At 72.1% G+C, this 10,168-nt stretch overlaps 1 protein-coding gene across 1 annotated transcript; it reads right to left on the bottom strand.

Annotated features, from left to right (window-relative positions):
* Positions 1-200: 200 nt before the first annotated feature.
* TESK1 (testis associated actin remodelling kinase 1) lies at positions 201-8,455 on the bottom strand. The gene is made up of 10 exons (XM_044443873.1): positions 8,226-8,455; positions 5,504-6,178; positions 5,000-5,048; positions 4,724-4,870; positions 4,541-4,623; positions 4,367-4,457; positions 4,085-4,168; positions 2,041-2,130; positions 1,448-1,604; positions 201-1,156 (listed from the first exon to the last, which is right to left on the bottom strand). The coding sequence occupies exons 1-10, from the start codon at positions 8,453-8,455 to the stop codon at positions 201-203; spliced, it is 2,562 nt and encodes an 853-aa protein (XP_044299808.1).
* Positions 8,456-10,168: the final 1,713 nt, after the last annotated feature.

The following is a 10,168-nucleotide window of genomic DNA, read 5'->3' as shown; positions in this document are numbered from 1 at the left end:
CTCCCCAGCTTTTGTGCGGCGTGTGGCGCGGCCGGGGCCCTCGCCGGGAAGGGCGGTCGCGGCTCCGGAGCTGGCGGTGGCTCCTTTCGGGGTCCTGTGGGGCCCGGCCTGCCGCGGAACCGCGGCCGGCTGGCACGGCACGGCGTCCCTGAGGCTGCCCGGGGGGCGGAGGGGCGGCGGCGGCCCCCGCCCGGCGGGCCTCAGGACTGCGCCTCCGGCAGCTTGAGGCTCGGCTCCGAGAGCACAGGGCCAGGGCCCGGCGGCTGCCGCGGCTGCCGCCTCTCCGGGCAGCGCAGGCTCTTGGCCTCGCAGCGCAGGTTCTGGTAGCGTGGCGTGCTGGCCGCCGGCCGGTGGCACACGGAGGCCAGGCTGAAGCCGAAGGGGCCCAGGCAGCAGGCAGGGCAGGACAGCACCTCGTCCTGCTCCAGGACGCCCCCGCCGGCCGCGCCCAGGCCCAGGGCGGCCCCCGCGTGCTCCGGCGGCACCCCGTCCACAACGGAGGGCACGCTCAGCTCCGAGAGCCCCCCCGCCCAGCCACGGGGCGCGCCGCAGGTCTGCGGGAGGAGTCTGTCGGGGGGCCATGGCCGGGCGCCGGACACCGCGGTGCTGATGCAGCTGCCGTTGGCCAGGGGCAGCGGGACGGGCGGGGGCGCGGGGGGCGGCGTGCCCGGGACGGGGCTGTCGGGGCTGCAGTCCATGAGCTCGCTGGCGGGGGAGCCGGGGGGCTCGGGGCCGCCGCTGTCCGGCGAGAGGGGGTCACTGCCGGGGGGCTGGGGGGCCCGCCCGCGACGGGGCGGCTCCGGGGAGGCCGGCAGGGAGCGGCAGCGGCGCAAGGGGGTGGCGGGGGCGGCGAAGTCGCACTGCGCCTCCACCGCGGGCTCCGGCGTGATGGGGGTGCCGGGGGGGAAGGGCGAGGGGGGCGGCAGGTCGAAGGTCAAGGAAATGAGCGACTTGCTGGGCGGGTGGAAGAGCTTGATCCTGCCCCCACGGAGGTCCTGGCGCTGGGAGAAGGGGTTGACCCGCTGCGGGGTGTCCTGGCCGCGGGGCGGGAGCATGTCGGACTGGCTGCGGGAGAGGCGCTGGTCCGGGGGCAGCAGCTGCTGGTCCAGTGGGCGGCGTGGCGCCGTGAGGGGCGCGTCCCCTGTGGCTGCCCTCCCTGCAAACAGGAGGAGGGGGCCGGTCAGGGCGGCAGCGCTCCGGCACATTCTGGGGGCTCCGGGCCTCCAGGCTGCAAGGGCAGGAGAGCCGCTTGCATGCGCCAAATGCCAAGGATCTCGTGGGAAGGGGCCCGGCCCGGCCTGCGCACCCTACTCAGAGGCAGGAGGAGGCCAGGCGGGTGAGCCGTGCCAAGGCGATGGGCGGCTCCTCCTCGAGCGGCCCATCGTCCCCCCACCCGTGCAAGCAGCCGCGGAGTTGGGGCCGCCCGCAGGGGCCACGCCAGGGGTACCATTGAGTGCTGCGGCCGCCGCCGGGCTCCGAGGCGCAAGGTTGCCTTCGCCCTGCAGGGCAGCCTGGCTGGGCACACCGGCCACAAGCTGCTGCCCCAGGGCCGCCTCCAGGCGCTGCGTGATCTCCTGGAAGGAGGGCCGTGCGGTGGGCTCCATCTGCAGGAGAGGAGAGCAGGGGAGGGGAGGGGAGAGAGGAAGCCCGCTGGTGGCCCCGAAAGGCAGCCGGGCCTTTGTGCCCGCAGAGCGAGGAGCGCTCTTCCTCTGGAAGGCGCTCCCACAAGCAGGAGCCTTCGGCAGGCCCAGGCCCGGCCGGAGCAAACGCGCTGTGTGGGCGCCCTGCGCATCCACAGCCCCTCCCCTGCTGGGGCTGATCCCCCCCAAGGTCATGGCTGCGGCAGGGCCCCTCCTGGAGGATGAAAGCGGGGATGTGTCCGGCCCGGCCCGCAGACCCTCTCCCCCGTGGCAGGCGTCCCACGGCCCAAGGCACTGCCCAGGCCCTCCGGGGCAGCGTGTTCCTCGAAGTTCTTCTGTTGGATGGACGCTACAGAGAGACCCCCGGGCCAGGAACGGGGGCAGCGTGCCGGGAGCTTACCCTGCAGCAGTGGAAGGCCAGCTGGAGGAAGGCTGCTGGGCAGTCGGCGCCCACCAGGCTGCAGAACGCGTCCACGTCAAGGCCAAAGTCCTTGCGGGAAACGAAGAGAGCGTGTTGGCAGCCTGGCCCAGTCCGGCCACCCCCGCGCCCTCCCGGGAGCCCGCTGGGAATACCTCTGGGGATGCGGCCCACACGGCCGGAGCAAACCGGCCAGGCCCTGCACCGAGCGGCGGGAAAGCCGCGGAGCCGGAGCCGGGCTTCCTGCCTGTGCCAGGGAGCAGCTTCCTGCGGGGGCCCCGAGTGGGGCCGCTTCCCCCGCCTGCATGCACAGAGAGCCGTGCACCGCGGATGCTGGCCAGCCGGCACGTGCCCCTTGGCCAGGCGGTTCGGAGCAGAGCACACCTCTCAGGCCGGATGCGCCTCCCCCCACCGCCTGCCCCCGAGGCCCGCGGGACCTGCCTCCGCCTCCCTCGCCCAGCGCAGCATCCACAGGGACTGCCTGGTGCGCCTGGGCTGCCCCTTCGCTGCCAGAACCGCCGTGCAGCAGGGGAGACCTGCTCACGGAGGCATCCCAGGCCCACCTCCAGGAGTGGCAATGAGGCTGGCATCGGGGATGGTGTGGGGTGCACGCAGAAGGCCGCGGGGGCTCCAGCTGCCCCTCCTCCATCAGCCGCTGCTCAGCCCCCCCTTTCCGGCACAGGCAGCTGGCCGCCGGCTGCGCTCCAGCAAGCCTTCCTCCCGTGGGACCAGATGGACACCCGGGACCCTCGAGACCCCGGCCTCATGCCCAGGGAGGAGGCCTCCTTACTGGGAGGGCGGGTGGTGCCAAGAGGGGCCTGGAGCGCCCCGGCTTTCGAGGAAGGGGGCCTCATCCCCTGCTGTGGCCCCGGCAAGCGCCCCCACGGGCGGCCTCTGCGGGGCGGGAAACAGGCTGGCGGAGGCAGTCCGGCACGGCACGGGCCCCGCGCCCCTTCCTTGCCCGGCCCAGCCTGGTCGGGCGAGCGCTCCGCGGCAGAGGTCCGGAGCCGGCCCAGCCGGAAACGCCAGCCTCCCCCGCCCGGCGCAGGCACGGTGTGGCGAGGGCGTTGGCGTCCCCGGGCGGCCCGGCGTGTGACGCGACAGCCGTGGGCACAGCGCCAGCAGCAGCCACGTGGCTCTGCCTGGCTCCCCGCCGGCCCCGGCCTCGCTGCTGGCCGCGAGCCGAGCCCGGAGGAGCCTCCCCGGGAAAGCTGAGCCGGGGGGACGCTCTGGCCGACGGCTCCTCCGGCGAGGAGCAGCAGGTGCGGGGCTCACCCCACTTGCCAGGCTTTCTCAGCTCGGTCGCCCCTGCAAGCGGCAGGCTCCCCCGGCCCTTTGGGCCCCCGCCTGCCCTGCCCTGCTCGCCACCAGCCACCTCGCGCGCACGCGCTCGCAGGCGGCTCCCTCCCCCGCAGCATGGGCGATTGGCGCCCACCCGGCCCCTAAGAGGACACCTGTGGGACCCGCTCCCCACTGGCGAGCCACGGGGGCGAGCCGTTTCCCACTCTGGCCCACGTGGCGGAAGAGAAGAGCGAGTTGCTCCCGGGACAAGAGGCAAGGCGGCACACAGCCATGCCTTGTGGCGTGACCTGCCGTAGAGGCGGCAAACCCGCCCCAGGGCCCCCTCATTGCCTGGCGCCGCGGCCTCTCCCGCCACGAGGCCTCCAGGCCGGGCATGGCTCTGCGCACTCCATGGCGCCGCGGCAGGCGAGGGCTCCGTGAGCGCAAGCCGGACCTCCCCCTGTGGCTCCAGCGGAAGGAGGCCTCTGCCTCGTACAGGCCCCTGGCGCCCCGGGCCAGGCTGTGTGGCCTGCTGACCCCCGGGACGGACACGGCTCGGGCTTGGGCCCTGGAGCCCCCGGAGACGCCCGGGACTCCGGGGGCACCTCTGCCACGGCCGGCACAGCAGACCCTGCCGGAGGACCCTGTGGGCTGCTGCGTGCTGCTGTGGGGTGGCGCGCCGGACCTCCAACCCGGAAGGGCCGCTCTCCCGGTTGCCCACCAGTCCAGCCGAGCAGGGGCTTACCTCGGTGCGGGGCAGATAGTCGGGGTCGGCCGGCACCCGGGCAATGGTCTCGCAGAGGATGATGCCGTACGCGAAGACGTCCGCCTGTCGGGGGGGAGGCTGTGGGACGGGCTGCGGGGCTCGGGGGTTGTGGGACTCCCCCCGCTGCTGCGGGGAGCCTGGGGAGGCGGGTGGGGAGGCCCTGCTCTGCGGGGCCGCCGTGTGCTCCGGGCCCAGCGCACGGCTCCCGCTGCCCCGTCCCCCGGCCAGGCTTCCGCGGTCACGGGTGCCCCCCAGCGGTACCTTCTCGTTGTACAGCTCCCCGCGAAGAACCTCCGGCGCCATCCAGTAGGGGGAGCCCACCACGGCCAGGGGCTCCTTCTCGCCGCCCTCGCTGGGGAGGAAGGCAGGAGAGCCCAGTGTCAGCCGCGGAAGGGCCCGGTCCCGGGCGGGCGGCCTCGGCCCACGGGGGCTCACCTGTACGTGGGGATCTTCTCTGCCAGGCCGAAGTCGCCCACCACGGCCATGTAGCCGTTGTCTTCGTGCCGCACGAGGCAGTTCTGGGCGGGGGGAGAAGCAGGGCGGTGAGGCTTCCCGGGGCCGGGGGGAGCCCCGAGGCCGGGGCTGGGCCAGGACCCCAGGCAGGCGGGAGCGGCCTACCTTGGAGGTGAGGTCGCGGTGGAAGATGCCCTTGCTGTGCAGGTAGCGCAGGCCGCGGGCGACGTCCAGGGCCAGCTTGATGCGCACGGACCAGGGCAGCGGCGTGGGGCTGTCGAGCAGCTGCTCCAGGTTCCCCCCGTTGATGTACTGCCGGCGAGGACGGACGGGGGGGTGCGGTGAGGCCGGGCCTTCCCTCACCCCCACTCCGCTCGAGACCGGCCTGGCCGGCCCGGCCCCTGCTCCCCGGCCGCCCCCCCGGCCCAGGCGGGCTCTCACCTCCGTCAGCGCATGCAGCTGGCCCTGGTGCACGCAGACCCCCATGAACCTAGGCGAGCAGGGAGACAGGCGTGAGGCCCGGCAGGACCGGCACCTTGCCTGAGCCCCAAGGGGCCCTCGCAGCCCCCGGGACCCTGCCCAGAGGGGGCACGGACCCCGTGGCAGCCCCCGCCCCGCGGCCAAGGGCCCTGGCTCCGAGGCCTCCACAGGGGATCCCGGCGGGCCCCGGAGCAGGCAGGCCACGGCGCGAGTCGGCTGGGAAGTGGTACGGAGGAGCCACGAGGAGAGGAAGAGGAGGAGGAAGGAACAGGAGGGCTGGGCTCGGGGGCAACCCAAGCCCCGCGCAGCTGCCCTCCCTGGAGAGCTTCAGGCCCCACGCGAGGCATCCCACGGGGCCTGGAAGGCAGGCCGTGGGGAGGGCGCCAGGCACAGGGGCAGCAACAGGGAAGGCCCGGAGCCCCCGCATGGCAGCCGCCCGCCCCCCGCCCCACGGGGCCCCCTCACCGGAGGATGTTGGGGTGGGAGAGGCGGTTCATGAGCTGCACCTCACGCAGCATGTTGCCCCGGTTGCTCATCAGCTTGTTCATCTTCAGCACCATGATCTGGCCCGACTGGCGGTGCCTCACCTGCAGCGAGAGGCGCCGTGAGGGGGGGGGCAGCCGCCTCCTCTCCCCTTGCCCCGCCCGGCCAGGCTGCAGGGATCCGGCCCACGTGCCGCGCGGAGCCTCTGCCACCGACGGCAGTGCATCTCCCGTTTCAGGAGAGCCGCAACGGAGGCCCAGAGGGGGCGGGGGCCGGCCCGGACCCCCCTGGGAACCAGTGGCGGCAGCCCCCCACCTCAGGGCTGCGCTCCACGGCAGCTGGCTGCCTCCGGCCGCGTCAAGAGGCAGGCGGGCAGGCAGCAGCTGGCGGCACCAGGGCGAGAAGCGTGGGCAAGCGAGCCAGAGAACGCGGCAGGTGGCCCGCGCAGCTGCCAGCCGGCCAGCCCTGCAGCACAGCACCCGGCCAAGCCGAGGGGGCGTCGCTCTGGCCCCGCAGGACGCACCCCCGGCATGCGGGGGCCCCGGCCCCTGCGCCTGGCACCAGTGCTGAGGCAGGCGCCCCCTGCCGCCCCGGCCCTTCCCCGCCTCCGGATCGGGCGTCCCGCACGGGGCCTCCTGGAGCAAGCCGGTTACCCCACTGCAACCCGGAATGGCAGGACGGGCGGAATTGGGATATCAGCAACCGGGGAGCCTTTCCGGCAGGGCGAGAAGAGCATGAACACAGAGTGTCATTAAGGCCCCTTCCATTTGGAAGAAGCGTGGGGAACAGCCACGCCAGCCCTTCCCGCACACTCCAGGCCGCGGGAACGGGAATCCCGGAAAAGGCGCGGGGTGTTCTGAGCCAAGGCAGGCAGGCGGGCAGGCGAGGAGCCCGGCTAGGACGCCGCCTTCCCAGCTGGTGGCGCCGCCTGGTGGCAGCGGGCGGCCTCGCGGGTCTCGCGGCGGCTCGCGCAGGCTCTGCGGCCCCCCCACGGGGCTGAGCCGGAGCGCCGCCCCCCGCCGGGCCCCCCCCCCCCGAGGAAGGCCCCTCCCTCGGGCCTGGCGGAAGACGCTGCTCGGAAGGCTCCGCAGGCACGCCGCCCCGGCAGACACCCTGCAGGGGAGCCCCGGCCAGTGCGGGGGCTCTTCTCCGGGGGGGGCCTGGCTGCAGCAGGCGCCCCCCAGCTCGGCGCTGGCCTCCTCGCGGCCCCCCCCCCCCCCGCCCCGCCCGTGGCTGATGGGCTCGCAGGCGGCGCATGGCGCCGCGGAGCTCCCCCGCAGGGCCGCTGTCCTCCCCCCGCCGAGGCTGCCTAGCCGGGGAGGGGGCGCCCTTCGGCCCGAGGCCGAGCTGGAGTTTGGCGGAGGGGGTCGGCCGAGCGCCCCCGGCTTGCGGCTGAGGAAGGGCGGCCGGGCCAGCCGGGGCACCCCGAGGGCTCGCAGCGGGCAGCCCCCCTTCCTCTGGGGGGCCACCTCGTCTCTGCCCCCCCACGCGGCCCCAGGCTCCCGCGCAGCACGTGGTCCCGGTAGGGGTGCCCCCCCCCCCACTGTCCAGGCCTGCCCTTTGGGGGGGGGGGCTGCAGGGGGCCTGGACACGAGGCTGTTCTGCTCAGCACCCCAGGCCCTGGCCGAGTCTGCGCCCCGCTTTTACCCCCACTGGCGTCCCAGGCCTGTCCCACTTAGCAGGTCTCTGGGATTCTCGGGGGGGGGGTCATCTTAGGGAGGATGGCGAAGGACTTTTAAAGAACATATTTATTAACTAACTTAATGATGCAATACAAAAAAAATAACAGCAAAAAAATAAAACAGGAAAACAAGCTTACAGTGCAAATAAACTGAATAATGGAAATCAATCAAAGCAATTATTAATTAAATTATGTAGCGCGGGGTACAAAAGGTGCCATCCCGCACTGGGACCTTCCACTGCCTGCTAGTCATGCATATATAGCCACAAATACCCCTCTTCCCTTTTTCTCCTTTCCTTCCCCTCCCTCAGGAAGGCGCTTCCCCATCCAGAGTTGCATGGAAGGTTTAATGCTTCCTTTTTACTAATACGCATTCAGTAAACAACCCCCAATTATCATTGGCATTATTCATATTTGCCAACCCTTTTCACCTTCATACTGCATGCGAACTTGTCATCAGTCGCTATATTCCAACTGCCTTTGTACCAGTCACTTAACTGGAAATCACGAGTTTTCTTCCACTTCTTCACCAACCATTTTGGGCCCCCCTTGGGGTGCCCGCACTCCCCCTCAGGGGCAGCTGCCACAGAAACCCTGCAGGCAATGACCCCATGGAGGTGGCCCCACCGCTGCCTCGCACACACTCCCCTTTGCGGCTACTCCCACAGAATAGAGCTGGGAGGGGCCAGAAGCCCCTCAACCCCCCCCCCCCAGCACAGGCCCCCAGTTGAAGCCTCCCTGACAGGAGCTGCCCCGCTGCCTCTTGACTGCCTCCCGTGGGGGAGCACCCGCAGCCCCCCAGGCCCGGCCCGGCCCGGCCCCGGGCTCCACTGAAGGAGGTCTTCCTGGTGTCCAGCCAGCACTTGGCTCCCCAGTCAGTCTGTCCTCCGGGATGATCCGGGAGACCGTGGGCTGGCTCCTCACGCGGCAGCCTCCCAAGCAAGCCCACCCGCCATCTGCTCAGGGCTGCACAGGCCCACTTCCTTCCACCTCTCCCCGCAGGGCTGGCGTCCCCCGGACCACCTGTGTGGCTCTCCTCCGAGCCCCTTCCCGCTGGCCTGCACCTTCACACGGTGGGGCCCAGAGGCGGGCACGGTGCTCCGGAAGGGGCCCTGCTGGCGCTGAGCGAAGGGGACCCAGCGCCTCACGTGACTTGGACATGAGGCAGCTCTCGCTCCGTTGGCAACCACATCGCTCGTCCAGTCGGTGGTCCGCGGCAATCCCCAGTTCCTGCGCCCCTGCAAGCCACCCATCTTGCCACCGCGCATCTGGTCCCCCTTTCCCGGGTGCGGAACGCGGCACTCGCCCCTCTGCACCTCAGCCCGGCAAGGTCACCGGACTCTTCCGCCCGCCTTCCGGGGCATTCGCTGCCCCACCCACCCATCGCGCATCATGTGCAAACCTGGCAAAAGGTTGCGGAGCGTGGGTCCCGGGTCGAGTCCTGCAGGACCCGCCTGTGTCTGCGAGGGGCACCCTCCCGGCAGCCCTGCTGAGGACGTGGCTTCTTTGCGGTCCCCGGGGAGCCAGAAAGGAGACCTGCTGCCCCCTGACCCTAATCGCAGCCGATCGAGCACGGACGGCGGCTGTCGACCACCAGGTCACATCTGAAGGGCTCTCGGGGGTTGCCCTCTTCCCAAAGCACCGAGTGCACCTGCTGACCCCCCCCCCAGGCCAGGCGGTCAAATGGCTGGAGGGAAACGGCCAGCACCCCGTGGAGCCGGCCGAGCGGGCCCTGCTAGGTGGCCCCAGGTGAGGCCAGCCGGGCGCAGCTGAGACCCCCGGTGGTTCTGGGTGCCCTCCAGGAAATCGGGGAGAGCTGTCCCTGCACGCGGGTTGCCTGCAGCCAAGCAGAGGCGTCTTGCCGGTGGGGGGGGGGGCTCTTCACTATTTTCTGTCCCCCCAAAGCCAAGTGGCCGGAGGCAGGACGGTCCAGGCACCGGGGCAGGGGCCAGGCGCGGCCCCGGCTGGCATTCGCTGCACGGGATCCCGCGGGCCAGGTTTTGACTCGGCCCAAGAGACGCAGACACCACCAAGGGGCCCCTCCCGGTGGCCAGGGATGCCACCACTGCGTGGATGGGCCACGGTCGCACCCGCCCTGCGGCCGCTGGACGGCCACCATCCCGCTTCAGCCCAGTCCCAGGATGAGGCCGGCGCCAGCCAGCCAGCCACACACGCCTTCTCCCGCTGGAAACGCCAAACGCGTGCCGAGCGCTTCCACCACTACCGATACAGTGCCTGGCTGGTGAGAACTGACACTCTGCACACGCTCAGTGGCTGCTGCGTGTATGGGCAGAACTTCCGGGGCCAGACTGCTGCCAGGATAGTCCTCTCGGGTGCCTCACACGGCTGGGAACCGCGGCACCTCCAGCCTGGCATCTCCAAGGCGAGGCCCGGGCATTCAAGGAGAAAGGCCGCCCCCCCAGCTCCAGAGACAGAGTGCCTCTGGCACCCGGGGGGGGAGGGCCGGCCCCCCATGGCTCCCCCGGAAGGGCACAGGCCCCTGCAACCTGGCGAGCAGCCCTGGGAAGGGCAGTCCTGCGGCGAAGAGTGCCGCTCAGAGGGAACAGAGCCGCCTCGCCCACTGGGGGGGGCTCCTGGGGGGAGGCTCGCGTCGGGAGGGCCCCCAGGCTGTCGTCAGAGACTGCGTCCCTCCGGCAGGGACCGCCCCCCCCCCCCCCCCACAGCACTGCAGCAACCAGCTGGCGGCTGCTGCGGCCAGAAGGACTCGGAGGACGCCCACCCTGCTTCCGCCCATGGGCGGCGCACCCAGCGGAGGGGGAGGGGTCTCCGCCCCCCCCCCGCAGGGACCGGCCCCCCCCAGCAGCTGCTGGGACGTTGGCGGCGGCCCCTCCCCCAGGGAGCCTCCCAGATTCCTCCGGGCTGCCTCAGCAGCCTGCTCTTGCCCTTTTTAGTCGATGTGTGGCCAAAGCAGCCGGCCCACGGCAGGCCCCCCCCCCCCCCCCCCC

This window comes from Varanus komodoensis, unplaced genomic scaffold (genome assembly GCF_004798865.1).
Source record: "Varanus komodoensis strain SLA01 unplaced genomic scaffold, ASM479886v1 scaffold43, whole genome shotgun sequence".
Classification (NCBI taxonomy): domain Eukaryota; kingdom Metazoa; phylum Chordata; class Lepidosauria; order Squamata; family Varanidae; genus Varanus; species Varanus komodoensis.
This window is presented reverse-complemented; position numbering and strand designations above follow the sequence as displayed.

What these genes read in the sequence shown, in the direction of transcription:
- TESK1 (XM_044443873.1), bottom strand. Translation starts at nt 8,455, where the DNA reads ATGGGTGGCTTGCAGGGGCGCAGGAACTGGGGATTGCCGCGGACCACC. An exon ending in TCCCACCCCAACATCCTCCG is followed by an intron (nt 5,049 to 5,503) that starts GTGAGGGGGCCC and finishes CTGCTCGCCTAG; the next exon opens with GTTCATGGGGGTCTGCGTGC. An exon ending in TGGCCTTCCACTGCTGCAGG is followed by an intron (nt 1,605 to 2,040) that starts GTAAGCTCCCGG and finishes CCTCTCCTGCAG; the next exon opens with ATGGAGCCCACCGCACGGCC.